At 33.9% G+C, this 24,901-nt stretch overlaps 4 protein-coding genes across 4 annotated transcripts; all 4 read right to left on the reverse strand.

The window, feature by feature from the left end:
- Positions 1–528: 528 nt before the first annotated feature.
- LOC130662418 (polyamine-transporting ATPase 13A3-like) lies at positions 529–8,544 on the reverse strand. Its single transcript, XM_057461291.1, has 3 exons — positions 8,300–8,544; positions 3,506–6,037; positions 529–3,074 (listed from the first exon to the last, which is right to left on the reverse strand). The coding sequence occupies exons 2-3, from the start codon at positions 6,027–6,029 to the stop codon at positions 2,140–2,142; spliced, it is 3,459 nt and encodes a 1,152-aa protein (XP_057317274.1). The 5' UTR covers positions 6,030–6,037; positions 8,300–8,544; the 3' UTR covers positions 529–2,139.
- Positions 8,545–9,648: 1,104 nt separating this feature from the next.
- Positions 9,649–13,833, reverse strand: LOC130662424 (bile acid-CoA:amino acid N-acyltransferase-like). The gene is made up of 3 exons (XM_057461297.1): positions 13,409–13,833; positions 12,068–12,263; positions 9,649–10,935 (listed from the first exon to the last, which is right to left on the reverse strand). The coding sequence occupies exons 1-3, from the start codon at positions 13,721–13,723 to the stop codon at positions 10,127–10,129; spliced, it is 1,320 nt and encodes a 439-aa protein (XP_057317280.1). The 5' UTR covers positions 13,724–13,833; the 3' UTR covers positions 9,649–10,126.
- Positions 13,834–17,686: 3,853 nt separating this feature from the next.
- On the reverse strand, positions 17,687–21,776 carry LOC130612969 (stomatin-like). Its single transcript, XM_057434298.1, has 7 exons — positions 21,642–21,776; positions 21,383–21,517; positions 21,103–21,174; positions 20,911–20,938; positions 20,460–20,557; positions 19,238–19,732; positions 17,687–18,848 (listed from the first exon to the last, which is right to left on the reverse strand). Exons 1-7 carry the CDS (start codon positions 21,774–21,776, stop codon positions 18,666–18,668), a joined length of 1,146 nt encoding a protein of 381 aa, XP_057290281.1. The 3' UTR covers positions 17,687–18,665.
- Positions 21,278–24,598, reverse strand: LOC130662573 (stomatin-like). The gene is made up of 4 exons (XM_057461466.1): positions 24,496–24,598; positions 24,051–24,148; positions 22,829–23,323; positions 21,278–22,439 (listed from the first exon to the last, which is right to left on the reverse strand). Exons 1-4 carry the CDS (start codon positions 24,548–24,550, stop codon positions 22,257–22,259), a joined length of 831 nt encoding a protein of 276 aa, XP_057317449.1. The 5' UTR covers positions 24,551–24,598; the 3' UTR covers positions 21,278–22,256.
- Between the last annotated feature and the right edge of the window lie 303 nt (positions 24,599–24,901).

Here is a 24,901-nt window from a genome sequence, read left to right on the forward strand (position 1 = left end):
TTTTTATATTTTTCAAAAAATTAATTTTAATCTTAAATATATTTTTTACTTCATTTTTAAGCAGTAAAAATAGATTGGATTGGACTAATTCGTTAAACACAAAGACAGAGAAAAGTAAAACTTCATAGTTTGAGCGCTGTGCATTGAATGGGGAAAAAAAAGACTCAAAACGAGAACGTACATAAAAAATCGAGCCCATCTTATTCAGATTTAAAGAAAGCTCTTGGACTGATTTATTTCTAATTCTTACAGTGAACTAGGAACAACGCTCTTTTTGAGTGCAAAAACAGGTTGGTACCTCCGGATTTCATAAAAGAGCAATACATTATTTCAGAAGTATAGGTTTCTCCAGGATTTTCTCAAGACAATCTAAATTCTTCAGTGAGGGATGGTTTCACACAGAGATCGGTGTTAATCACTGCAGGCACTTTCACAGATCTTAAAAATTGAACGTTCCGAATTTTTACTAACCAAAGAAAATTATTTTTTCTTGGATGTATTTTATTTTTGAATCTCAAAAGGGGAAAATAGGTCTTTGTTTTGTTTTAATTAAAATCTGTAAAAACTACATGGCATACAGTTATGTAATTAAATTATATAAATTAAAAAATATGAAAAATTATAATTTAGTGTACCTATAAAAAAAACCAACACACCTTTAAAAAAACTCTCACTTTGAAAGTTGTTAAAATAAGATTCTAGAAATACTTTACCTTCCACAAACAAGACCTTCAATTTTCTACTGTTTACAACCTTTTTACAGTGGAATCCCACTAAGTTTTGAGCCTAAAGCATAAAGCCTTTGCAAAAAACGTGTTGACAACTAAAAGATGTTTGGATAAATAAGGAAAGGGTTAATATTCCAAGTATAAGACATTTTTTGATTATGCGACTTTACCTTTTTACTTCCTCGAGATATGTTGTAAAAATAGAAATTTTAGATTATTTAAATTTTAAGCAAAAAAAATGATGGTAGAACTGATATCGATCCTTAGCATCATGCTTATATTCTTGGGAAGGGACATTCAAGGGACATTCTAACGATAATTAACATGATTGTTTACAAAAAAAAAAGTTTACAAAAATATATAATTAATATATGACATATTAAAAACAACTAGTCAAATTAATCCTTACCACGCTACTCTAGTCAAATCTGTTTTATCCCCTCAAGTTATTTTTCCATAGAAAGAAAAGATCATTCTTAATGTTCTCCTGCGAAGCTAAATCACTCTTATGCGATAAATTTTTCCCATTGGATTATTAATTTTGACAGTAAAAGAATCCCCCCCTGTATATTTTTTCTGCACTGTAAGATTTTAACTTTTAACTCGAATCTTAGTACGATTGTAAGGAACACAGGAGTGGGGTGTAAGCAACTTATATCCTTTATTATTATAGCTGGCTGAGTAAGGACCCTGTCACTAATGAAATATATATATATATATTCATATTTTAGATAACAGTTGTGTTTTTTATATACTTGCTCATTTCCCCTCTTACCAAAAAACAGATTTGGTGAAGCTCATTCTCAAAAGAAACCATTTATTTCAAACCTTGTCAATGCTTAGCCGTGAACCCTAATGGCTCTAAATTTGTCAGCACTAATGATTTGCCAGCCCTAATATTTATCTAAACAATTCCTTAATTGAGGGTGGATTGACGTTTAAATTTTTTTTGCTTTTTGCTATTTTATTAAATTAATATCGAGTAAATTGTATGCATTTTGACTGGCTTTAAAAAGGTATTTAAAGTTCATGCAAAAAATTGTAACTATATATAAAAACGCCTTTTGTGATTACAATAAAATAAAATAAAAACTCAACAAACAATGTTACAAAAGCTCTACTATATATTAAAAATAAATCCAGACATAAAAAAAGCTACCTAAAAGGATGCCTTTGTTATAACATTCAACCACAATATAACTTTATCAACAAAATTTATTCAAATTATCAAAATAATTTCTAGATATATATCAAGGTTCAAAGGATTTTTAATTAATAATTTTAAAAAATTATTTTTTCAAATGAAGCAATATTTAAAACACAACAACCTTGTTTCTGCTAATAAAGTTAGCTATAAATTTAACTTAAAATTAAAAAATGTCCTATATACTTGCAGGAGTCAAACAAATCTTCATACCATATCCTTTTCAGCATATGATGAGGCTGGAGGCCATAATCTATCGTTTGCAATGTCATTCAGGATTAATTTATATTTGTTTTTTGGTCCTTTCTTGCGCTGCATCCATCGCAGCAGACGTCGGATACATTTTGTATCAAGCAACACATTGTCTATGATATGCGAACATAACAAATTGCAAAGCAAAAGTCCGAAAATCACCATGTAATATTCACCATAATCTATGCTGTAAATTTTAAAAGATTCTTGTAAAAATTGTATCGGTTTTACCGTCAGCACACAATTGCTTGCTGTTAAAATAACACACGAGATGAGGAAGGCTATGTTGGAATAGAACGGCTTGCGATATGGTCTACCTACTGAAAATATCAATGCCACAATAATGTACTGAAAAGCAGTGTAAACGAACAAGGCTGTGTTTTGAATTTTCAAAATATCTGAATGATTATTACTGTTATAAGCTGTCAATGGTATTGTTTTGGCATAGAGGTAAACAAACACTTGAAAGCCTGTTTGTGTAAAAATTTGCAAAATTAGCGAGAACAGCACAACAGGATGCACTAGACGTCCTAAAGGTCTTTGTGATACAAGTGTATCACTTGGTCCGGTTCTGCTCATAGTGATAGCAAATGGCATAATGATGAAGAGATCAATGTAGAGATACTGTAAGTCGCTTAGATTGGAGGATATGTCGTATAACATCAAAACAGATGAGTACTGTATCATACTGTACAATGCCATATACTTGAAAATGTTAAAAGAAGTCACCAAAGCACATCTTCCTTCTTTGATGACATGTAAAACACAGCTTATGTTTGGGATTTTTGATGTGAACGGAGAAGCTACAGATGCTTCTGCTTCAGAAAGTGATATGCCAGCATGTGCTCGTTTCAATGCACCACAATCATTTGCACCATCTCCACACATTCCTGCCAGAGAAAGAACATAACATTTGCAAACGGATTACAACATTAATATGACATCAAAATAAGAAGGACAGTAAATGCTTATTGAAAAAAAAAAGAAAAATGTTTCTGCAAAGGAAATAATCAATAAAAAACACGCTAACAAAATATTTACTCATACTAAAATAATGGCCAGTCTCACATGAAACACAATAAAAAGATCTTTATATAAATGTAAAATTCACCATTTTTTGATGTTAGAATTAAAAACAACAACATTTAATAATCAATTTGTTTATCTTTTTTCTAACAACAATAAAGAGAGGTCGGCAAATTTTGGAAGAAATTATTTACCTTGTTTCACAAACTATGGGTTAAAAATAAAGCCTTATAAATCAGCTTTATATCGAAATATTTTGAAATCTCTTACTTAATTTTGCTAAACTTTGACTCACCTACACCATATCCTAACTGCTGCAGACTTTCAACTAACATTGTTTTTTGATCTGGCAACATTCTGGCAAATATAGTACCACACACCAGCAGTCTTTCATACAAAAGCGGATACGAACTTTGGATGACGGAAAACACTTTTCCTGTGACAGCTAAGTGATAATTTCGTTGTAGAAATGTTGAAGAATAAAATTTTTCTTCATTCACAGAGTCAACATCAATATGGTGTTCCAACTCCCCAATCACGTTAAAATGTAGACCAGCAGTATCTTCTTTCATCGTAATTGACATGATTTTTTCACACGGTTTTATCATGCCACATTCTCTTGCCACACTTACAGCAGTCAAAATGTTGTCGCCAGTAACCATGACTGGCCGGATTTGAGCTTTGTAAAGTTGTTCAATGACTGGAGTTGTTTCTTGCTTTAAAACATTTTTGAAAACAATGAATCCTAGAAAATGGAGATCAGATTCTGCTTGGCTTCGTTGGAAGTGTTGAACCTTGTGCCAATGCACCTTTGGACTTAACATCTTGTATCCCATAGCCAATACCCTGTATCCCTGCTTTGTATAATTCATCAAACATTCTTCAAAATCTGAAGGTATAGTGGCAGAATCACAAAGTGATGCCACCATTTCAGGCGAGCCTTTAACATAAACCTCCATACTTTTCATCCCAAGTCGTCTAACAATAACACTCATTCGTTGCAACTCTGAAGTGAATGTGAATTGCTTAATGATAGCAACTTCTAATGGCAAACTTTCATCTTCAAGATATTTGATTCGTATTGAGTCAACAGCAGAACTTCTTGGTTTCACTATTGTTGGCACTATATTGCCATATCTTTCTGTTTCTGTTAAACCAGCTTCTTCTATTTCCCAGTTTGTAGCTTGAAACATTTTTTCGTCCAGTGGATCACCACATATATTTCCATCAAGGATAGTCAATGAATGACACGATGCCATACACATCGTTATATGGTCTGATTGAGATCTAAATAAAGAGCTTTCCAAATTTTCGAAGGCATGATTATTAGAACGAATAATACCACAAAAATCCAATCCGTCCTCGGTTAAAGTACCAGTTTTATCAAAACAAAACAATTTGATTTTTCCACATATGTTTACACGAGATGGACTTATGCAAAATATATGAACCTTTTTTAACCTTTGCAATGCATAGACTGTTCCAACACTCATTGCTGCAGGTAGGGCAGGAGGGACAGCTATTGTTATAACATCTAGTGCCTTATCAACAATATCATGAACTGAGGCATGATTCTGTAACAACACATACACACTGAATATTAAACCAAGCAAAGCAAATATACCCAACACTGCAACAAATCGTATTGCATCATTAAAAAATTGGAAATCAACAGGCTTCGGAAAAAGTATTGACCTTATAAGACCACCTTTCATTGAGGTGAAACCAGTCTTCACAACAACTGCACAAACATGTTCATTGCCATAATACCTTGTTTGTAAAACTTCTGTACCACAAAACAAAGTATGTCTTTTATGTTTGACAGAATCAAAGACTTCATTGTCATTATCTGCATTATTTTGAGGCTTTGATATGGGCGTTTTAGTTACTGGTATACTCTCTCCAGTCAACATGCTTTCATTGACTATTACGGTGCCATTTATCAAAACTGCATCACAATGAAGGGTGGAGCCATGTTTTGGCAAAACAATAACATCCCCCGGCACCAGATCCTCTGATTGAATATCGATCACCTCATTATTTGGCTGCAACACAGATACGATTGATGACTTTGCAATCATGTCATGGAGGGTCTGCAAATGCTTTCTGGTTTGGTAAATGCTGACAATTATTGAGGTCAGTGAAATAAAAACAATTGCACCTGCATAGTAGTAATAATCATCAGAAAACCATAGGATGCAACTGCAGACTTGAAAAATGTAAAAAGGATCTGCACATTCCTCGAAAAAGAGTCGAATGTAGGATTTCACCTCAACATCAATCTTATTTGAACCATACCAGGAGAGAGCAATCTTTCGCTCTTCAAATGATGCTCCATGCGACCTATTTATTATTGTGTAAAAGGTTAGACCATCATCAATCATCTCAACAGGTAGAAATGACATACTTTTTTCATCATAATAATACTTTAGGTGTTTATGCCAAAAATAACGATATTTATCCACAAGCTTAAGGTCAGATGCAGTCTTGGTGTTTATTTTCCCCTTTCTATTGATCACGACTGCTTCAACAAATTTTGTGCCATAGTTGTCCTTTAAAAGAACTTTATTTGCCATGCTTAAACAACATTTGGAATGTGTTAAATACAATCTCCAATCTGGCTTCCAGTACCATATTAACAACAGAAAACCAGCTGACATAATGCTCAGGAGAACAAAAAGCATTGTCTTAAGGATGTTGCGCTTATATCCATAACATTTGGATACATTTTCATTGGCATGATCAATGATCTCACACGATGAAGGCGAATCAGAACAAAGAACCTTGTACTGAAGTAAATTTGCATTCTTTTTTGGCATTACATCAGCTCTAAAAATATATTGAACACAATTACTAACAATAACATGCTACAACAATCATGAAGTCTGGAATTTGGTGGGAGATAAAACAGTATGGTTGAGAAAATATCAAAGCGAGTATTAAAAAGTACCCTACTAATTAACTAGCTACCCTAGTTAAAATTTATTTTCTATAATATCGAAAATTATTTTTTAAATTTTTTTTAGGTTTTTTGCAAAAACTTCATTACATATAGAAAAAAAAGTCCTCTTTCCAATGATATATTTTTTATTCCATTAAACATTATGCATGATGTTAAACTTCCATATAAAAATATACATTTTAATATTTTTTAGATAGTTTACTTTCACCATCGTTATAAATGTTGTTATATAAAAAATCATAAAAAAAAACAATCAAATTTTTAAGAGTATGATTATGAGATCTGAAATCGCAAAAAATTCGAAGCCAGCTGATGTATATAGATAATTGTCCTAACAATAAACCAATTGTCTTTTAAAAGATAACAAATGAAATTATCAAACAAGTAGAAATGTGAAAATCTGTGTATCGGAAATCTGAATATTATTATCTTGTAAGCCTGACTTCTGTTTATTAATAATTCTAAATGCGTGCATGCATATTCAGTATAAAAAAAGTTCACACTTTTATCATCTTTCTGCATACTTAGTTCACACATTATCTTAACACCTACATAAATCTTTAAAAACGAATTATTTCGTTAGTAAATTTTCTCATACATGCCTTCACGTTTGTGGTCCTTTTTTAAAAGCTTCCTATTGGCTCAATTAAACTTTCGGTAATGGAAAGCTGAATAAATTATGGACAAAAGGTTCCTGGTTTTTTTGTATAAATTAATTATATGCGATTTATGACATCGCAAAGAAGAAAATATGCATTTTTTTTAATAATTATATATATATATACAATTACAAATAATTTTATAACGGCGTTATTAGAAAAACAACAGGAACTTTTTTAAATTTAATTTATGCTGAATGTAATCGTGCAAAAACGAGAAGTCTGCAACCACGCGTTCGGAAAAGAAGCAATTTTAAAACATACCATGAAAAAAATAATGGTGTGTGTTTAATTATATTTTCATTTGGAAAATCAACATTTCACTTTGTCAATCATTCAAAAACAATAAAGAATAAGAAAAAATATAAAAGTACTGATAAATTATAAGGGTTTTTCTGAGACTACTCATCAAGTGAGTTCCTTACAGTAACCTCAACACATTACATAAATCGTACAACTAGGACATTACAGCCAATTCGTTTTTTGCTTCATTACACCTGTCCTGGTTACAGGTATTGTGCAAGTTAAAGAATGGCTTATAAGTTGTTGCGTGATGTATTTTTATTTTGCATCGAGAACAATGGACATGGGCACCCACATATAAAGGCAAAAAATATAAACAACAGACCGTGACGATCGAAAATATAAGTGTAAAAAAACTGATGCTAAAATTGGTATATAATGTCTGCTCTTAAACAGAGAAGGTAATAGTTGAAAAAAACAATACTAATTCATTTTCAACCTTATATTCCTAAAAATCTATAAATTAGCATAAAGATTCATATTGGCTATGTGGTCCTTCTTTTCTTGCCTGTCACAATGCGCGTGTATATAGGGAACTTTGTAAACATTTGCAACTCATCTATAGTTCGAACTATAAAGTTATATAGTGAGCAGAGTTCAAAATGAATTTATTGAAGGCCCCCAACTTGACATGCTTCTTTTTTCTTTTTCTTTTCACGTATAACATATAAATGCCTAATGCAAATAATGGCTAATGCCTAATGCAAATATGAATATTAAACAATAATTATTTGCCAATGTTAAAGTTGTAGTGGCCAGGAAACTTAGCTATACATTACACATGACTTCCCCTCTCTGCCTCATCAGCTTTGATAAAATTAGAGAAACAGCAAATATTTCTTTATTAAAAGATTCTCTCATTTGGAACTAAAACGTTTTACCAATGTAGAAGAAGTTTACTGATATAGAAAAAAAAAATCTGTTTCTGTAACTTGATCCAAACTTAGTTTAGTAGCTACATGGTTGGTAAAGAAATAGAACATGAACACATGAAAAATTTATGACCTTTTTAGCTAGCTAGCTAAGAAATGTAAAATCAAAGTTGCTAGCTATAGCTAGCTATTAGCAGTTGCATTTTATTGTTTATGGTGACAAAATTGACGAGGTACGGCTCTGAAATTATAAATTATTGAGGTGTGTGTATTATAGATAGCAACCACACAACCCCTTTTTTCTTGAGGTGACGGTGGTTCTACAATAGCTCTAGCTATTTTCCCTGTCTTCCTTCACAATACCTCTCAAAATATTCTTCTTATTCAATCTTTTTTTTATTGTATTGTACAGTACAAAAATAAAAAAGGTATAGCTAGCTATCCATCTTCAGAAAAATATTGGTGATCCCCGCTACATAAAAAAAAAATTCGTTCGATTGCGTAATACTTACCGTTACATCACCACCAAAACAAAAACAAGACCCAATACCCCTGTAACATGCATCGGCTTGGAAAGGACTACTTCTCAAGTTTTCATAAAGAAAAGAAATGCCTTAGGAATTCGGGATATGGTTGGATGGATTTTATCAACTTTCCTTAAATAAGCGATCCTATTTTGGGAGTAGTCATGAAAGCTGCGTTGCAATTATATATAAACCCAGAAAAATCTGTCGTATTTACTATAGTCTACTTTTGTTTTCTATTTTATTATTTATTTTCCTTTTTTTCTTCTGCTTCAGTAGCGGGCTTAGAGTAACGTTTCTTAAAAGTTAAAGGAGTGCATTTTAAAACTTCCTAGAACATTTCGAATGTCTTTTAATTTTTCCCATGCTACTTTAGATTTCTTTTTGTTATGGTAATACACACTGTTTTACATATATATTGTAAAATTTCCCGTTCATAAAACGTTAGACTTTACTTTAGAATCAAATAAAAAACTACTGATGACTTTAATAAAAGTAGAAGGTAATACATAATTTGAAAAGGGATTTTAAAGCCCTGGGAACGAGGGTGGAGAATTTTAAGATTGTCACGAAATATTTACGTTTGTTAAACTGTGATTGATACATATCTTGTAACATCTACTCATTCACAGGGAAGAAACTTAACCTCGTCCCCTGGGATCCATTTTCTCTTTCTCTCAGCCTCGCCAGAGATTGGCAAAAAGAGAAATTAAAAACTTTGGTCTAGGTTGGGAAAAACTCTAAAATGAATTTAAACGACTTTTAACAATCAAAGATTTTTGTGTGAAAAAATACAGGCCATAATGTCATTATAAAGACTTGCCAGCGAACGTGATCGTTGCTGCCCCTGTCCAATGTCTGCATTATGCAACAATCCACTACACCACCTGGAAAGATCCGAAATATAGCGGACTTGAGATATGCTGACTTCAGCAGAAGTTAGCACCCTTTAAGATTTTGGACCGAACCAAATAACATAAGATCCTAAGTCTTAATTCCGCGTTTCCGCTGTCAATATTGACAAGCTCGCAGTGTGTAACTGCTTTTGATCGCGATCTTTGAAATTCCACTCTTTTTCCAATTTATTACCCTGGGGTTGCAAGTCTTCTTATGTAAAAATTGGGTTATAACACCGCAATAAGAAACACGGCTAACTTTTGTACTAAATTTGGTTTTTGCGGAAGAAAACGCTAAATCGGCAATAATGTTGAATGATTATGAACGGCAACTATCACAAAGAACTTCGAACAACATATTGATCTACGTATATAAAAGCAATAAAATTGCTAAATAATAAAGTTGGAATTTAATTAAAAAAATTACAAAAAGTGATTTTTAAACAAAATTAGATACTTCACAAAAAATTTTGACTTTTTTGTACCTGGGGCGCTCACACAATAGGTGGGCTTGGTCGATACAACAGGTATGTTGTGCCAACCTGTACGACACTCATCTAAATATAATGTAATAAAATGATAGTAGGGTTTGCGTTAAAATGTTTTTTATAACTTCATATCAGTTATATGACGGTATATACACGTGTCAGGCAAAACGAACTTTTTGTGGCTGCTTTAATGATGGTACATGAAGCGTAGGTTACAATTTTGACGTGGCATAACGTAATCCAGCATTTTCACGAATGAATTTTAATATCTGTTCCCATGCATGTACACAAGCAGCTGAATGTTCTACCATTTCTCCACCCATTGCTAAAGCCCGCTTTAACGCAGGATGAGGATCGTAAAAAACTGGTGTGAACGGCAGATACGGAGGATCGATTGTGTGTCCAGATTTGGGATATAATAATTGTTGTATATAGTTTTCTTTCTTATGCTTTTGCATTTGTTTTTGAAGTTGTTCTGATGTCTTAACAGCATTCATTAACTTATCATCTTCGCCGAAGACTATCAAAAATTTGGCATCAGATTTTTGAATTTCCAAAGTTAAATGTTCCGTACGTTCGTCGTAAACATAAATATTCATTAATTCTCCACCGTGCTTGTCTTTTGGGTAAGATAACGCGAATTTTAACTGGTACTTCTCACCCGTTATCTGCTCTTCTGTCGGAGGGTATTTCTTTCCATCTTTTATCATACCTGTCGGCATGTAAGGTGGAGTGCCGATAGATACAACAGCAGATACCTCGTGGTTTAAAATACTCAACAACAACACTAACCAGGCCCCTAATGAAAATCCAAGCAGAGCAATACCTTGCTTTACTTCTTGTAGGGAAGCGAAATAATCAATAGCGTCTGTTAAATACTCTATTCTAACTTCTTCCATGCGCCTTGGAAGGTCTTGGTATCGGTGATGCGGTAACACAAATGCTATAAAGCCATGTGAAGCCAAGAGAGCAGCACGACCTTCAGTTATGCCACCACCACTTCCGTATATATCAATAACACCTAGAAAAATATGAACGTGAGTTAACTTTTCCAGGACTCACTCAGAACATTTCATTCTTCACATTCACAAAACAATTTTTTTTAAAAAAGCTTTGATTTCTTTTGTACGTTAAATTAGCGTCCGGAGAGTCTTTTTTATTTGTTAGAGGATGCACATTGTATCTTGTCCTATGCTAAAGCTGTGCAAAACCGCCACAAAACTCGATTTCAAACGATGGCATGCAGGAAATCCGGCTTTTCATAAGAGGAAGACGTTGGACCCTTTTATACAAGTGACGCCGTTTCTAGCTTAAGCTCAGTATTGCTGCGCTGATAGATACTGAAAAAATATTTGGACATAATATACCTCCACTACAAAATTACGTGCCTTGTGTGCTTTACGTATTTGGGGATTAGTCTGTTTTTACAAAGAAGCAATACCTTTAACATATTTTGTTTCTTTGATGTTTCATTTAATATTCCTTAAAAACTAAAGAAGAATATGAAATACCGAGCCACGTAAAGTTCGAAAACACTAGGGCATGTAAAACACGCAAATCACGTAATTTAGCAGACTCGGTAAATAATTACATAGCTTACGAAGCTTAATTACGAAGCTCATCTAATCTACAAGATTTAATGTGAACCTTTGTTTACATTTATTTTTCTATATGTTTAAAAGTAAATCTTAGAACAATGTTACTGGTTGGCGGGAGATTTTGTGATAAAAACAAACAAAATTTCTATATCAAGCTCGCCAAAAGGCGGAGAAGAAATGAAATGAAAGAAAAACTATTCTTAAAGGCGGATTTTCAAAAGCCGAATTGTAAGTGGCGAATTAGCAGCGAAATTTTTTTTTATTCACACGAGGAATAAAACAAAAACATGTGGCTTTAAAAACAAAAGATTTATTTCGAATTCTTTCCAAGAATGAGTTTTCTAAGAATCAACCACTAGTGATTGAGTTCTGATTGGTTTAAAGTTTACAGCGAAATATTTCGCCGCTAAAAAGTAGAAAGTGATTCTACTTTACAGCAAAGCGAATTTATCGAAAAAAAATCAAAACAAACGAAATTGCGCATGCGTAGATATATTGTGCCAGCGAACTCGCCGTTTAGTTTGCTATCTGAAAATCCGCCTTAACGTCAATTACCTTTAAACGGTCCTGGACCTTCTGGTTTAAATATGCTTCCTCTGATTGCTTTATGATATACTTCATGACGGCTTACACCTGGACCGCACCAATACTTCAAAAATTCGTTTTCAAACAATAACTTAGCAGTTTTGGACACATTAAATTCTGTACTAGTTTCAGGACATTCTTCTTCATTAAGATGACCTTTGTAAACCTAAATAAGAAAAAATAACACTCTAACCTCACGGTGGTTTTGCAAACCAGTGATTTTAGCTTATATTACGTAGGTGTTAGCAATGTGAACCAGAGGTCTTACCAAAGGTGTGACTTTTATTATCAGTGGTTTTCCCGTCTATATGATGTTTAAAATCACTAACATACCAGGAATAACAGTTGTCGTACACGTGAAATTACAGTGAAACCTGTCTAACACGATAACCCACGAACGGATTGATTCACGGTCTAATACTCTTAAAAAGCTCTATAAAACTGACGCATAAAGACGGAAATGTATACAATGGGCACTTTTTTCTTGCGCCAAATGAACTTTCCCCAGGGAAAAATCGGACACCATGTTTTTTTTTGTTCGATATATTAATTTATTTGACTTTTCTAATTTTAATTTTATTAACTTTAACGTTTTCGTTTGAGTCCAGTCAACAGCTTTATTAACCCCAAATAATTCATATTCAACTAGAATCTCTGGAGCAAATCTTACCCCTCTGTTGATTCAGTACCCAGTGACTTTGCATCGAATGAAGCAATTTAGAGATTTGCATAAACCTATTAAAAAGCTAGCTGAGATTTTTAGACACATGACCAATTGTGTGTTCATTAAATTTCACCGTGATTTCATATCATATGTTCCGGCTTTAGAATATGTCAACTTGGTTAGATAGGATAAGAACGACGAAGGTAGGAGGAAAGCATTGTTCTTCTAAAATCACAATTCTAGAAAAAATTCGAAGTTGTCGGATAGTTAAAGATGACAGTAAAGCTATGTTTCCAACGGTAACGAGAAATATTGGAGGCCTATACCTTGCGCTCTTATGTTCTCCTAGTTTAGACAAATAAAAAATACTTCGTTACTTTCGTTCAAGAAAGAACTTACAGCATTTTAAAAATTTGTCATCTGTATTTTGTGACCAGATTTAGCCTAGGGAACAAGCAATTTTAGACAACAAGAATATCATTACGCAGGCTAAATTCAAGCTTAAAGTTTTGACGACAGCCCATGGAATTTTTACGCATCACCCACTTTAGATAAATCAGTGGTCTTATCAGCAAAGCTTTATTTAACTCTTTTGACAGAATCGATAGAGTTGATTTACTGTGTTATTAACGTTAAAATAAACTTACTTCTAAGGTATAAATTACAGGCTTTGTCACATCCTTAGGGCGAAATATCAGACCAATCTTTTGTCCCTTTTTTGATTGCATGCTCCAGAATAAACCCATGGTGTCAACACCAACGTAACTTCCACCAAACGACCCATGCTCACTGACATTCACAGCTCCATCTATGGATGTGATAAAGTGAGCGTAAGACACATAGAAACATCCCTCGTCATTTAGCTGGCATGATATTGTTACTGGTTGTGTAGGATTCAAACCAGATATGGAGAGGTAAACTTTTTCATCCATAAGAGGATCTTTTGGATGGATATGTAGCATTGTATTTATCTGCACGTTTTAAAACCTTGGCTATTTTAATACATATATTATATATTAAACACAGAAAGTCACCCTACTTTGCCAGTTGTAATTAACAACTTCAAGTGTAAACTGCTACAGAAATATTATTCACAATTTGTTAAAGATCTAAATCTTAAAAAAATAATTAACAAAACGTATATAAAATAAGTGCATAATAGATATAAGGCCAAGGGAATAGTTAGAAAGCCGTAACCAAGACGACAACAAAAATGCGCAATTAAAGTGACTACAAAAGACCTGTTAGTGTTTGACTTTTATGATTTACACAAAATTCGAATTCGTGGAAAAGTTTATGGTCACTTGAGGAGGAAAACAACATCTTAAAGGAGAGGCGAAAGAAAGTTATTTTGTGGCGGCCATAAAATAAATTTTAAGCAAGAGAAAATTTTTTTATAGATTTCTAAATTCTAAAAGTATCTATATATCTTCCTGACAACAATTTACAGAATTTTTATGGCTGTATATGGTCAAAATAAGTAAGTTTTGGATGTACTTACCAGTAAAAATCAAAAATAAAATCTTTGACTTGAGATAACCAAGAATTTACGTACTGCAGTAGTAACAACATGTTATAACCTTTGTTTAAACTTTTTTGAATTTAAGGAACATCAGTTATGACTCGCAACAATATCTTTTTCATGTTTTAATTCCCTTTTCCACAACATACTTCGAGCTTCCAACGATGAAATTTGTTATGATGAGGTGGCGCCAAATTAAAATAAATATACAGACCGAATTCAACAAAAAATCGAACGCGCAATATGGTGGCTCACTTTTTTTTACGAATTTTTATTTTTTTTATCTTTTTTGCTCACAGATTTTGGTAAATTCAGTAGTATAAAGGGGGGTAAGCACGGAGCGAATTGTAAATGTCGAATATCATTTTTCTTTAATATAGCCATCCGTTTGACAAATATGTAAAAACATTGATTTACCATTAATACAACGCTCATAAAAATGCAAACAAACCAGGTATTTTTAACGGAATGTTTTTTATTCTTGGTCCAATGTGTTGTCGTTCTGTAATTTTTTAGGTGAAAATACCATTTTATTGGAGATATTTCTATCAAAGCTATGCATCTGATGCTGAGCTTACCTATTAAATGAGGGTGAAATAAAAGATCTACTGTTCAAAGCAGAACCAATTCAACACAAACCGGTATCTTCTAAAAAAAGTAAGGACATCGCTCAATTGTCTGAGGAATTCGTAAAGCTTATGTCGAGAGGGAATATCAGTGGTGTTCTAAAACTTCTAAGCAACAACATGTCGAATGGTGTTCTTCCATTGAGTGATGCAACATTGTCTCGACGACGTCAACAACAACCTGATGCAAAGGATATCTCTGGTGAGTTTCTACTGAAGGAAGAAGTACCAAACATACATCCAGTGGTGCTAGAGTCGATAGACAAGAAAATAATAAAACAGGTTGCAATTAAGACGAAAGGTTCGGGTCCTTCTGGCTTGGATGTAGATAAGTAGCGCAAAATTCTAGCTTGGAATCATTATGGGACAGTGACTTCTGATTTGCATAAATCCTTTCCCAAGATGATTAAGAAGTTGAGCATAGGAAAGGTGGATGAGAGAAATGGTAATAGCACAATTGAAAGTTGATTTTTTGGATCATAAAAGTTTGTTCTCTGATTATTAATTGCTTTTCTTTAACTTTAAAAGGGAAAGTCGCGGTACCATTTTGCGTTACAGCGAATTACGGTATCATAATACAGTGGAATCTCTCTAAAGCGGACAAGATCTAAAGCGGACACCTCTATATAAAGAACACTATTTCTTGGAACGGACTGATTTCAGGTCAAACACAAGAAAATCTTCATAAGACGTACAGAGTATAACAGTAGATATAAATAATACGAGTTCACATTCATCAAATTATATGTCTCATTTCCTTGATTTGAAGGGAAAAGAACAAAAAAAACGTCTATAAATAAAAAAGTCATGTTTTCGGCAAAATTTTGTTCTGAAAGTGATATACAATCTTTATAAAGCGAAAGACGGACACTTTTTTGCACCAATGGTGTCCGCTTTAGAGAGATTTCACTGTATGAAGATACCAACAGTTTAAAAGCTAATCAGGAAATTGAACGTTGCAATTTTATAAAAGTTGATCATGATACTACAACTCACATTGTTATTGTTAAGCACTTTTGTTGACACACGAGCTTAAACCATGGATAGTTTTAAATTCTTGTAATGAACTGCGCCTAGGTAAGCCCTCAACCCTCTATAAACACACAAAACCAACATTCCTGTTAGACTCCTAACCACTGGTTGTGGAATTGCTATTTAAAACTTGGCAATATTCGTTGGCATTATTAGTACATAATTTGTCTGCTTGCCTTATTACGTGTGATTGCTAATTAAATATACCTTTGTAATGGATTCTGTCTTCTCACCCTTGCCTCGTTGTTCGTTTACAGCATGCTGCCATTTTTCATTTCTAACACTCCCTTTAGATCACGTGACTATGTCTAATGTTTTATTGAGAACAAATTTTTAGTTGGATGTTGGTGCAAAATTCGGAATTTGTACTTTGTAGACTGTGGGTCAGGGCCCTAATATCATCTTTTTTTTCTTTTCTAAATACGCTCCTAATTTTTCGAAAAGTTTTATAATTTTTCAAATTTTTCATATAATGACACGTTACCACCTTTTAAGACCAACAGGAGTCTCAAATTTGTTGACCTGAGACCCAAACGCTCCCAAATTGAGCCAGCTGACAATCTGATTTTTATGATACTATCAATCCATTTAGAGGGTCAATCTTTTGTAGAAATGGGACCTACAGTTATGAGATCCTATACTGTGTCTATAAATTGGTTGAGAAAGAAACGATGCATTCGCATTGGCTTTTGAGAAAATGAAAACTTCCCTGGTCAAGTTTTTCATCTTCGCGCTTTTTCGTAAAAGAAGAAGCGTCCTTACTATTATATATACGCTTCAAAAGCATGGTAGCTAAAAATAGTTTAGTGTTGGTACTTGCTGCGTATGCGGCAATGGTTTATTGATCTACCCTTTTTGTGACAATGCTCAAACTGTAAATGGTCAAACGGTGTAAACAATCGTGGTGTGAACATGGGTGCAATTTTAGTTCTTCTTAAAGTATATGCAAGCAAGTATGACTAGCCAATGAATGTTCAACATTAAATTTTTATGCTGTAACTTTTGTGGCCAAAATGTTGTAATATTTGCTCCTGTGCCGGTTGTTAAAAATATAACAGCTTTATCTGTGAATGTTAAACAAGGTCTTTTCGATTCGTTGTATTGTATAGTATTATCGTTACCGGTTATCACAAATATGCTTTAAAGGTCATTATTTAAAAATGATGTCGTATGCAGATGACACGGTCACTGGTAACAAAAATTTAATAAAACTAGTCGTTAGCCCGTGGAAAAATCCACGGGTTCGCCCGTCGCAGCTACCATTTTGCGTGACAGACGGACGGACGGACGGACAGACGTATACGGGCATTATAATATAGATGTCCTTATGTTTATAAAGAAAAAGATGCATTATAAACGAACTAGTCGTTAGCCCGTGGAAAAATCCACGGGGTCCCCCGTCCTTTAAATTTACACGTCGCAACAAAGTGGATAAAAATATATCGCATTTGATATTCGTGCGCATTTTAAAAATTTCGTGTTTCCGTTGCGGGACGCCGCTTTCGCGGACACACAGACAGACAGACGACCGCTATTATTAAAGAGATTTATAGATATCACCTTGGATCACCATAAAATCAAATTCAAATGCATGAAGATTTGCAAGAACGTTATGGAACGCGATGGCGCCACACAAACAAAGCTGACGTCAGCAAAAAAATAAATATGTTAATTTATACCTATGACGGAAACAAATACGAAGGAAAAGGACTAAACCTTTCCAGGCAAACAAACAACAATAAGACTGTTTCATGCAATATTTATTAATTAATTAACCATTTTTATTTATTTATATGCGCAAGAATGTACATCATTTTTAATTTAGTGAAAAATAAACAATGAAAAAAAACATATATAACATACACACCCAATATAAGAAGTAGGAATGGTATGAATAGGTCAAAGCCATAAAATAAAAATAATTCAGACAGTAGTAGTATTATAACAACCATACTTTCACACCTAGATGTCACACGGAAGCCACTCTACATAAAAAAGTTAAATACAGCGACGAAATAAGCGACAACGACGACAAAAACAAACAAACAAAAACAACGGCAACAAAACAACAACAAAGACGGCGACGAAAACAACGGCGATAACAAAGACAATGATGACGACAATAATGACAATGATGACGACAACAATGACGACAAACACAACAACAACAACAGCAGTAACATGCTTAAAATTGCAATGACAGTTCGGTTTACGATTATGAGCGATTATGTATTGATAACACATGATTATTGGCTAAAAATACCAAAAATAAAAAAAATAGCAATAACCCTGAGGAAAACACAGTGGTACCCCTTTAAAGAAAACCCTTACAAGTGATAAAACATACTTGATTCTCTAGAAATCACTCCGGCCCGTTTTTCATTTCTCAAGAACAAAACAAGATGGTGGCATACCTTTAAGTAGCGCAGATTTTTGTTAAGTGAGAGAGATTTTTATGCTTATTTCACTAAACGGGGGTTCCACTGGCATAACAAAATATTACCTTTTTTATTAATTCACATAAAATATAAAAAAATAATTAACATCGTGAGTTTTTACATTTAAGTGCAAAAACAATCCCGCATGAAATTATGTTTACTTTTCCAAGTCAGTTGTAATAAAACATAAAAAAAGAAACCATCAATCAACCGGACGCTCTTTTCGCACTTAAGGCGTACGGTAATTATATAACAACAAGAAAGGCTCTATCCTATCTTTTGTTTCTCACTTTCCCAAAGACAACATATCAATCGGCAAGGGAAACAAAATGGTTGAGTTCTTCTCAGCAGAGATAGTTTGCAATGTTTGCAAGTATCTCAACTGTAGAGCTTGTGGTGATTCTGCGATGATATCCGCGGCTTCTTTTAACGCTCGTGCAGCGTTCATTTCACCTTCAGCTGCAATCACCTACACAAAGAGAAACACCTTGTAAATAGAAGCCCGGGAAAATAAACTCCTCTAATATTTACACGGTCAGAGCAAGCAGCAAACACAACGCTATTTTCCGATTATCTTTGGCTTGAGTTTTATACTTAGAAGCTTGGAATTACCCTTAAATTTAATTCAAAGCATATAGATACAACACAATTTTAACGATCAATGCAAATTTTTCAAAGACATATCAGAAATTTAATCCTTGCCAATATAATAATATATAAAAATAGTTCTGATTGACCAATTGACCTCAAATTAAACCTTGAATAAATCGCTAACATTTCTGAATTTTTGAAAGTATCTTGGAAATTCCTGACATTCTGGACAGAATTAGACGTCCTAAAACAAACTAGAGAACGAACCTTCGCCTTAGCCTCTCTGGAAGCTTCTGCTTCAGCTGCCATAGCACGTTGCAACATTTGGGGAAGTCGTACATCTTTAATCTCCACCCTTTCAACCTTAACACCCCATGGATCAGTAGCCTCGTCCAAGATCCTCTGCAAATTATGACTGATGTTTTCTCTCTCCATTAATACCTCACTCAAATTCTTTGTTCCCAATTCATTTCGCAGAGTGGTTTGAGCCAGAAGTCTGGTAGATCTGTTGGCGTCCTCAACGTTACACACGGAGGCAATCGGGTTTGAGATACGGAAATAGGTAACTGCGTCCACGGACACAGTGACACTATCCCGCGTCAATATCTCTTGCGGAGGGACGTCAAACGACACAACACGTTGATCTACTTTCAAATAGTTGTCGATACATGGAAGGATAAAGAATATACCCGGCCCTTTAGCTCCACCTAACCGGAGACGACCAACACGAAAGATAACAGCTCGCTCATATTCTTGCACTATCTGAAAGAAAAACATTAAATAACTGATGCTACAGAGGATAGATAGAATACTCAGGATAGATTTTCTATTCTTTGCCATTCACTGCTTTAATTTATCACTAAACTAAAAAACTACATAGTTTAATGACGATCCCGGCTATATATAGTCAGATATATGCAGCATATAGCAACTCAGAACAGTGAGGCCTCTAACATTTTATATTCTAGGAGGATTCAGGGTTTTGATAAAATTTTAGGAAAAACTAACACACCCATAAGCAAGCCTTTACTAAAACACATATTAATAAACGTTTTTTAAAACGTAATAATAAAAAGATAACTACTAGATGGGACAAAAAATTTGGAAACATCGTTATATTTGGTCTAAATTTTAGAGATTTTAAAATTACATCCAACACATCTTCTGCTGAAAGATTTGTTGGATGTAACACGATATATGCATATTTTAAAATAAATTTATTCGTCTTATTATCTGATTAAGATACTTTGACTTAATGAATTCAATTTTCGGACTTTATTCGGCATTTATTCTTTGCTAAATGTCAACATTTTACAATCTTTTTTACACCTACATTACTGAAGCCCTGCATCATGTTCCTTTGGCGCCCACCCACCTATACTGAAATGAAGCCCCACAGCATGTTATTTTGGCGCTCCCAGTGACATTACTGACAAACGGTGTATGAGTGAGCAAGGTATAAATCAAACAGTTAGCAAACTGAACTCACCTTTATACAAAAGAACAAAGAGAGTGGAAATGTTAGCACCACAATAATAAAAGAGAAAATGGTCAAAAACCATGCACAAACACCAAAATCATGCGTCTCTATAAGAAAACGAAAAAAAAAACACATTTGTAACAAAGCTGTAAAATGGAATACACTAACAACAGTCTTCTTGTTCACACCTATGAAACTACTTTGACAGACAAAAACATTTACAGTATAGACATTATAGAAACTATATTTTATCTCTATTACAGCAAGTTCGTTGAATATACAGGAAATAACTTCTTTGCATGTGTATGCAAGTAACTGAATCATACAATTTCGACTAGAAGATGTAATCCCTAAATACTAGATAACAGCCTCCTATGTTGTGGTGAAATATATACCAGCTGTTTCCGCAAATCCAAAAAAAAAGGGGGGGGGGGGGGGGGAAGAAGAGACATTTACATACCTTGCTGAGCAACATCTATGGTGGAATACTAAACAAAATACTAAACAAAGTGGATAAAAATATATCGCATTTGATATTCGTGCGCATTTTAAAAATTTCGTGTTTCCGTTGCGGGACGCCGCTTTCGCGGACACACAGACAGACAGACGACCGCTATTATTAAAGAGATTTATAGATATCACCTTGGATCACCATAAAATCAAATTCAAATGCATGAAGATTTGCAAGAACGTTATGGAACGCGATGGCGCCACACAAACAAAGCTGACGTCAGCAAAAAAATAAATATGTTAATTTATACCTATGACGGAAACAAATACGAAGGAAAAGGACTAAACCTTTCCAGGCAAACAAACAACAATAAGACTGTTTCATGCAATATTTATTAATTAATTAACCATTTTTATTTATTTATATGCGCAAGAATGTACATCATTTTTAATTTAGTGAAAAATAAACAATGAAAAAAAACATATATAACATACACACCCAATATAAGAAGTAGGAATGGTATGAATAGGTCAAAGCCATAAAATAAAAATAATTCAGACAGTAGTAGTATTATAACAACCATACTTTCACACCTAGATGTCACACGGAAGCCACTCTACATAAAAAAGTTAAATACAGCGACGAAATAAGCGACAACGACGACAAAAACAAACAAACAAAAACAACGGCAACAAAACAACAACAAAGACGGCGACGAAAACAACGGCGATAACAAAGACAATGATGACGACAATAATGACAATGATGACGACAACAATGACGACAAACACAACAACAACAACAGCAGTAACATGCTTAAAATTGCAATGACAGTTCGGTTTACGATTATGAGCGATTATGTATTGATAACACATGATTATTGGCTAAAAATACCAAAAATAAAAAAAATAGCAATAACCCTGAGGAAAACACAGTGGTACCCCTTTAAAGAAAACCCTTACAAGTGATAAAACATACTTGATTCTCTAGAAATCACTCCGGCCCGTTTTTCATTTCTCAAGAACAAAACAAGATGGTGGCATACCTTTAAGTAGCGCAGATTTTTGTTAAGTGAGAGAGATTTTTATGCTTATTTCACTAAACGGGGGTTCCACTGGCATAACAAAATATTACCTTTTTTATTAATTCACATAAAATATAAAAAAATAATTAACATCGTGAGTTTTTACATTTAAGTGCAAAAACAATCCCGCATGAAATTATGTTTACTTTTCCAAGTCAGTTGTAATAAAACATAAAAAAAGAAACCATCAATCAACCGGACGCTCTTTTCGCACTTAAGGCGTACGGTAATTATATAACAACAAGAAAGGCTCTATCCTATCTTTTGTTTCTCACTTTCCCAAAGACAACATATCAATCGGCAAGGGAAACAAAATGGTTGAGTTCTTCTCAGCAGAGATAGTTTGCAATGTTTGCAAGTATCTCAACTGTAGAGCTTGTGGTGATTCTGCGATGATATCCGCGGCTTCTTTTAACGCTCGTGCAGCGTTCATTTCACCTTCAGCTGCAATCACCTACACAAAGAGAAACACCTTGTAAATAGAAGCCCGGGAAAATAAACTCCTCTAATATTTACACGGTCAGAGCAAGCAGCAAACACAACGCTATTTTCCGATTATCTTTGGCTTGAGTTTTATACTTAGAAGCTTGGAATTACCCTTAAATTTAATTCAAAGCATATAGATACAACACAATTTTAACGATCAATGCAAATTTTTCAAAGACATATCAGAAATTTAATCCTTGCCAATATAATAATATATAAAAATAGTTCTGATTGACCAATTGACCTCAAATTAAACCTTGAATAAATCGCTAACATTTCTGAATTTTTGAAAGTATCTTGGAAATTCCTGACATTCTGGACAGAATTAGACGTCCTAAAACAAACTAGAGAACGAACCTTCGCCTTAGCCTCTCTGGAAGCTTCTGCTTCAGCTGCCATAGCACGTTGCAACATTTGGGGAAGTCGTACATCTTTAATCTCCACCCTTTCAACCTTAACACCCCATGGATCAGTAGCCTCGTCCAAGATCCTCTGCAAATTATGACTGATGTTTTCTCTCTCCATTAATACCTCACTCAAATTCTTTGTTCCCAATTCATTTCGCAGAGTGGTTTGAGCCAGAAGTCTGGTAGATCTGTTGGCGTCCTCAACGTTACACACGGAGGCAATCGGGTTTGAGATACGGAAATAGGTAACTGCGTCCACGGACACAGTGACACTATCCCGCGTCAATATCTCTTGCGGAGGGACGTCAAACGACACAACACGTTGATCTACTTTCAAATAGTTGTCGATACATGGAAGGATAAAGAATATACCCGGCCCTTTAGCTCCACCTAACCGGAGACGACCAACACGAAAGATAACAGCTCGCTCATATTCTTGCACTATCTGAAAGAAAAACATTAAATAACTGATGCTACAGAGGATAGATAGAATACTCAGGATAGATTTTCTATTCTTTGCCATTCACTGCTTTAATTTATCACTAAACTAAAAAACTACATAGTTTAATGACGATCCCGGCTATATATAGTCAGATATATGCAGCATATAGCAACTCAGAACAGTGAGGCCTCTAACATTTTATATTCTAGGAGGATTCAGGGTTTTGATAAAATTTTAGGAAAAACTAACACACCCATAAGCAAGCCTTTACTAAAACACATATTAATAAACGTTTTTTAAAACGTAATAATAAAAAGATAACTACTAGATGGGACAAAAAATTTGGAAACATCGTTATATTTGGTCTAAATTTTAGAGATTTTAAAATTACATCCAACACATCTTCTGCTGAAAGATTTGTTGGATGTAACACGATATATGCATATTTTAAAATAAATTTATTCGTCTTATTATCTGATTAAGATACTTTGACTTAATGAATTCAATTTTCGGACTTTATTCGGCATTTATTCTTTGCTAAATGTCAACATTTTACAATCTTTTTTACACCTACATTACTGAAGCCCTGCATCATGTTCCTTTGGCGCCCACCCACCTATACTGAAATGAAGCCCCACAGCATGTTATTTTGGCGCTCCCAGTGACATTACTGACAAACGGTGTATGAGTGAGCAAGGTATAAATCAAACAGTTAGCAAACTGAACTCACCTTTATACAAAAGAACAAAGAGAGTGGAAATGTTAGCACCACAATAATAAAAGAGAAAATGGTCAAAAACCATGCACAAACACCAAAATCATGCGTCTCTATAAGAAAACGAAAAAAAAAACACATTTGTAACAAAGCTGTAAAATGGAATACACTAACAACAGTCTTCTTGTTCACACCTATGAAACTACTTTGACAGACAAAAACATTTACAGTATAGACATTATAGAAACTATATTTTATCTCTATTACAGCAAGTTCGTTGAATATACAGGAAATAACTTCTTTGCATGTGTATGCAAGTAACTGAATCATACAATTTCGACTAGAAGATGTAATCCCTAAATACTAGATAACAGCCTCCTATGTTGTGGTGAAATATATACCAGCTGTTTCCGCAAATCCAAAAAAAAAGGGGGGGGGGGAAGAAGAGACATTTACATACCTTGCTGAGCAACATCTATGGTGGAATACTCTGGTGCCATTTCCTTCCCTGACATTTTTCCTAATTTATAAGTTTTACTAAAAAAGCAAAGGGATGTTCTTTAGGACTTCAATTCAAGATTAACATAATATCAATAAGTCTACATATACATGTCCGATATAATACAAATTATATGTACAGACAGTATGGTGCTAGTTCCATAACATTTCGGATACTTGAACAGGGTACAAGAAAGCTTATAAAACTACAAGGTAAATATACGCTGAATTTCTGTTGATGGTTAGCACTTCCAATCAAGTTTCCTAAGCAATGTTGATTAAACCTGATCTGTTTAGTAATTTTCTTCTTTATACAAATAAAGAGCTCTGTACATTATGCGCACATAAAAAACTTTGAAGAGACTTGT

This window comes from Hydractinia symbiolongicarpus, chromosome 10 (genome assembly GCF_029227915.1).
Source record: "Hydractinia symbiolongicarpus strain clone_291-10 chromosome 10, HSymV2.1, whole genome shotgun sequence".
In the NCBI taxonomy this organism is placed as follows: domain Eukaryota; kingdom Metazoa; phylum Cnidaria; class Hydrozoa; order Anthoathecata; family Hydractiniidae; genus Hydractinia; species Hydractinia symbiolongicarpus.

What these genes read in the sequence shown, in the direction of transcription:
- LOC130662418 (XM_057461291.1), bottom strand. Translation starts at nt 6,029, where the DNA reads ATGCCAAAAAAGAATGCAAATTTACTTCAGTACAAGGTTCTTTGTTCT. An exon ending in GCAGTTAGGATATGGTGTAG is followed by an intron (nt 3,075 to 3,505) that starts GTGAGTCAAAGT and finishes TTTCTCTGGCAG; the next exon opens with GAATGTGTGGAGATGGTGCA.
- LOC130662424 (XM_057461297.1), bottom strand. Translation starts at nt 13,723, where the DNA reads ATGCTACATATCCATCCAAAAGATCCTCTTATGGATGAAAAAGTTTAC. An exon ending in CTGTAATTTATACCTTAGAA is followed by an intron (nt 12,264 to 13,408) that starts GTAAGTTTATTT and finishes TTTCTTATTTAG; the next exon opens with GTTTACAAAGGTCATCTTAA. An exon ending in AGGTCCAGGACCGTTTAAAG is followed by an intron (nt 10,936 to 12,067) that starts GTAATTGACGTT and finishes ATATTTTTCTAG; the next exon opens with GTGTTATTGATATATACGGA.
- LOC130612969 (XM_057434298.1), bottom strand. Translation starts at nt 21,776, where the DNA reads ATGTGTTATCAATACATAATCGCTCATAATCGTAAACCGAACTGTCAT. An exon ending in CATAGATGTTGCTCAGCAAG is followed by an intron (nt 20,558 to 20,910) that starts GTATGTAAATGT and finishes GTTTTCTTATAG; the next exon opens with AGACGCATGATTTTGGTGTT. An exon ending in CTTTGTTCTTTTGTATAAAG is followed by an intron (nt 19,733 to 20,459) that starts GTGAGTTCAGTT and finishes TTTTTCTTTCAG; the next exon opens with ATAGTGCAAGAATATGAGCG.
- LOC130662573 (XM_057461466.1), bottom strand. Translation starts at nt 24,550, where the DNA reads ATGTCAGGGAAGGAAATGGCACCAGAGTATTCCACCATAGATGTTGCT. An exon ending in CATAGATGTTGCTCAGCAAG is followed by an intron (nt 24,149 to 24,495) that starts GTATGTAAATGT and finishes GTTTTCTTATAG; the next exon opens with AGACGCATGATTTTGGTGTT. An exon ending in CCAGAGAGGCTAAGGCGAAG is followed by an intron (nt 22,440 to 22,828) that starts GTTCGTTCTCTA and finishes CTCTTTGTGTAG; the next exon opens with GTGATTGCAGCTGAAGGTGA.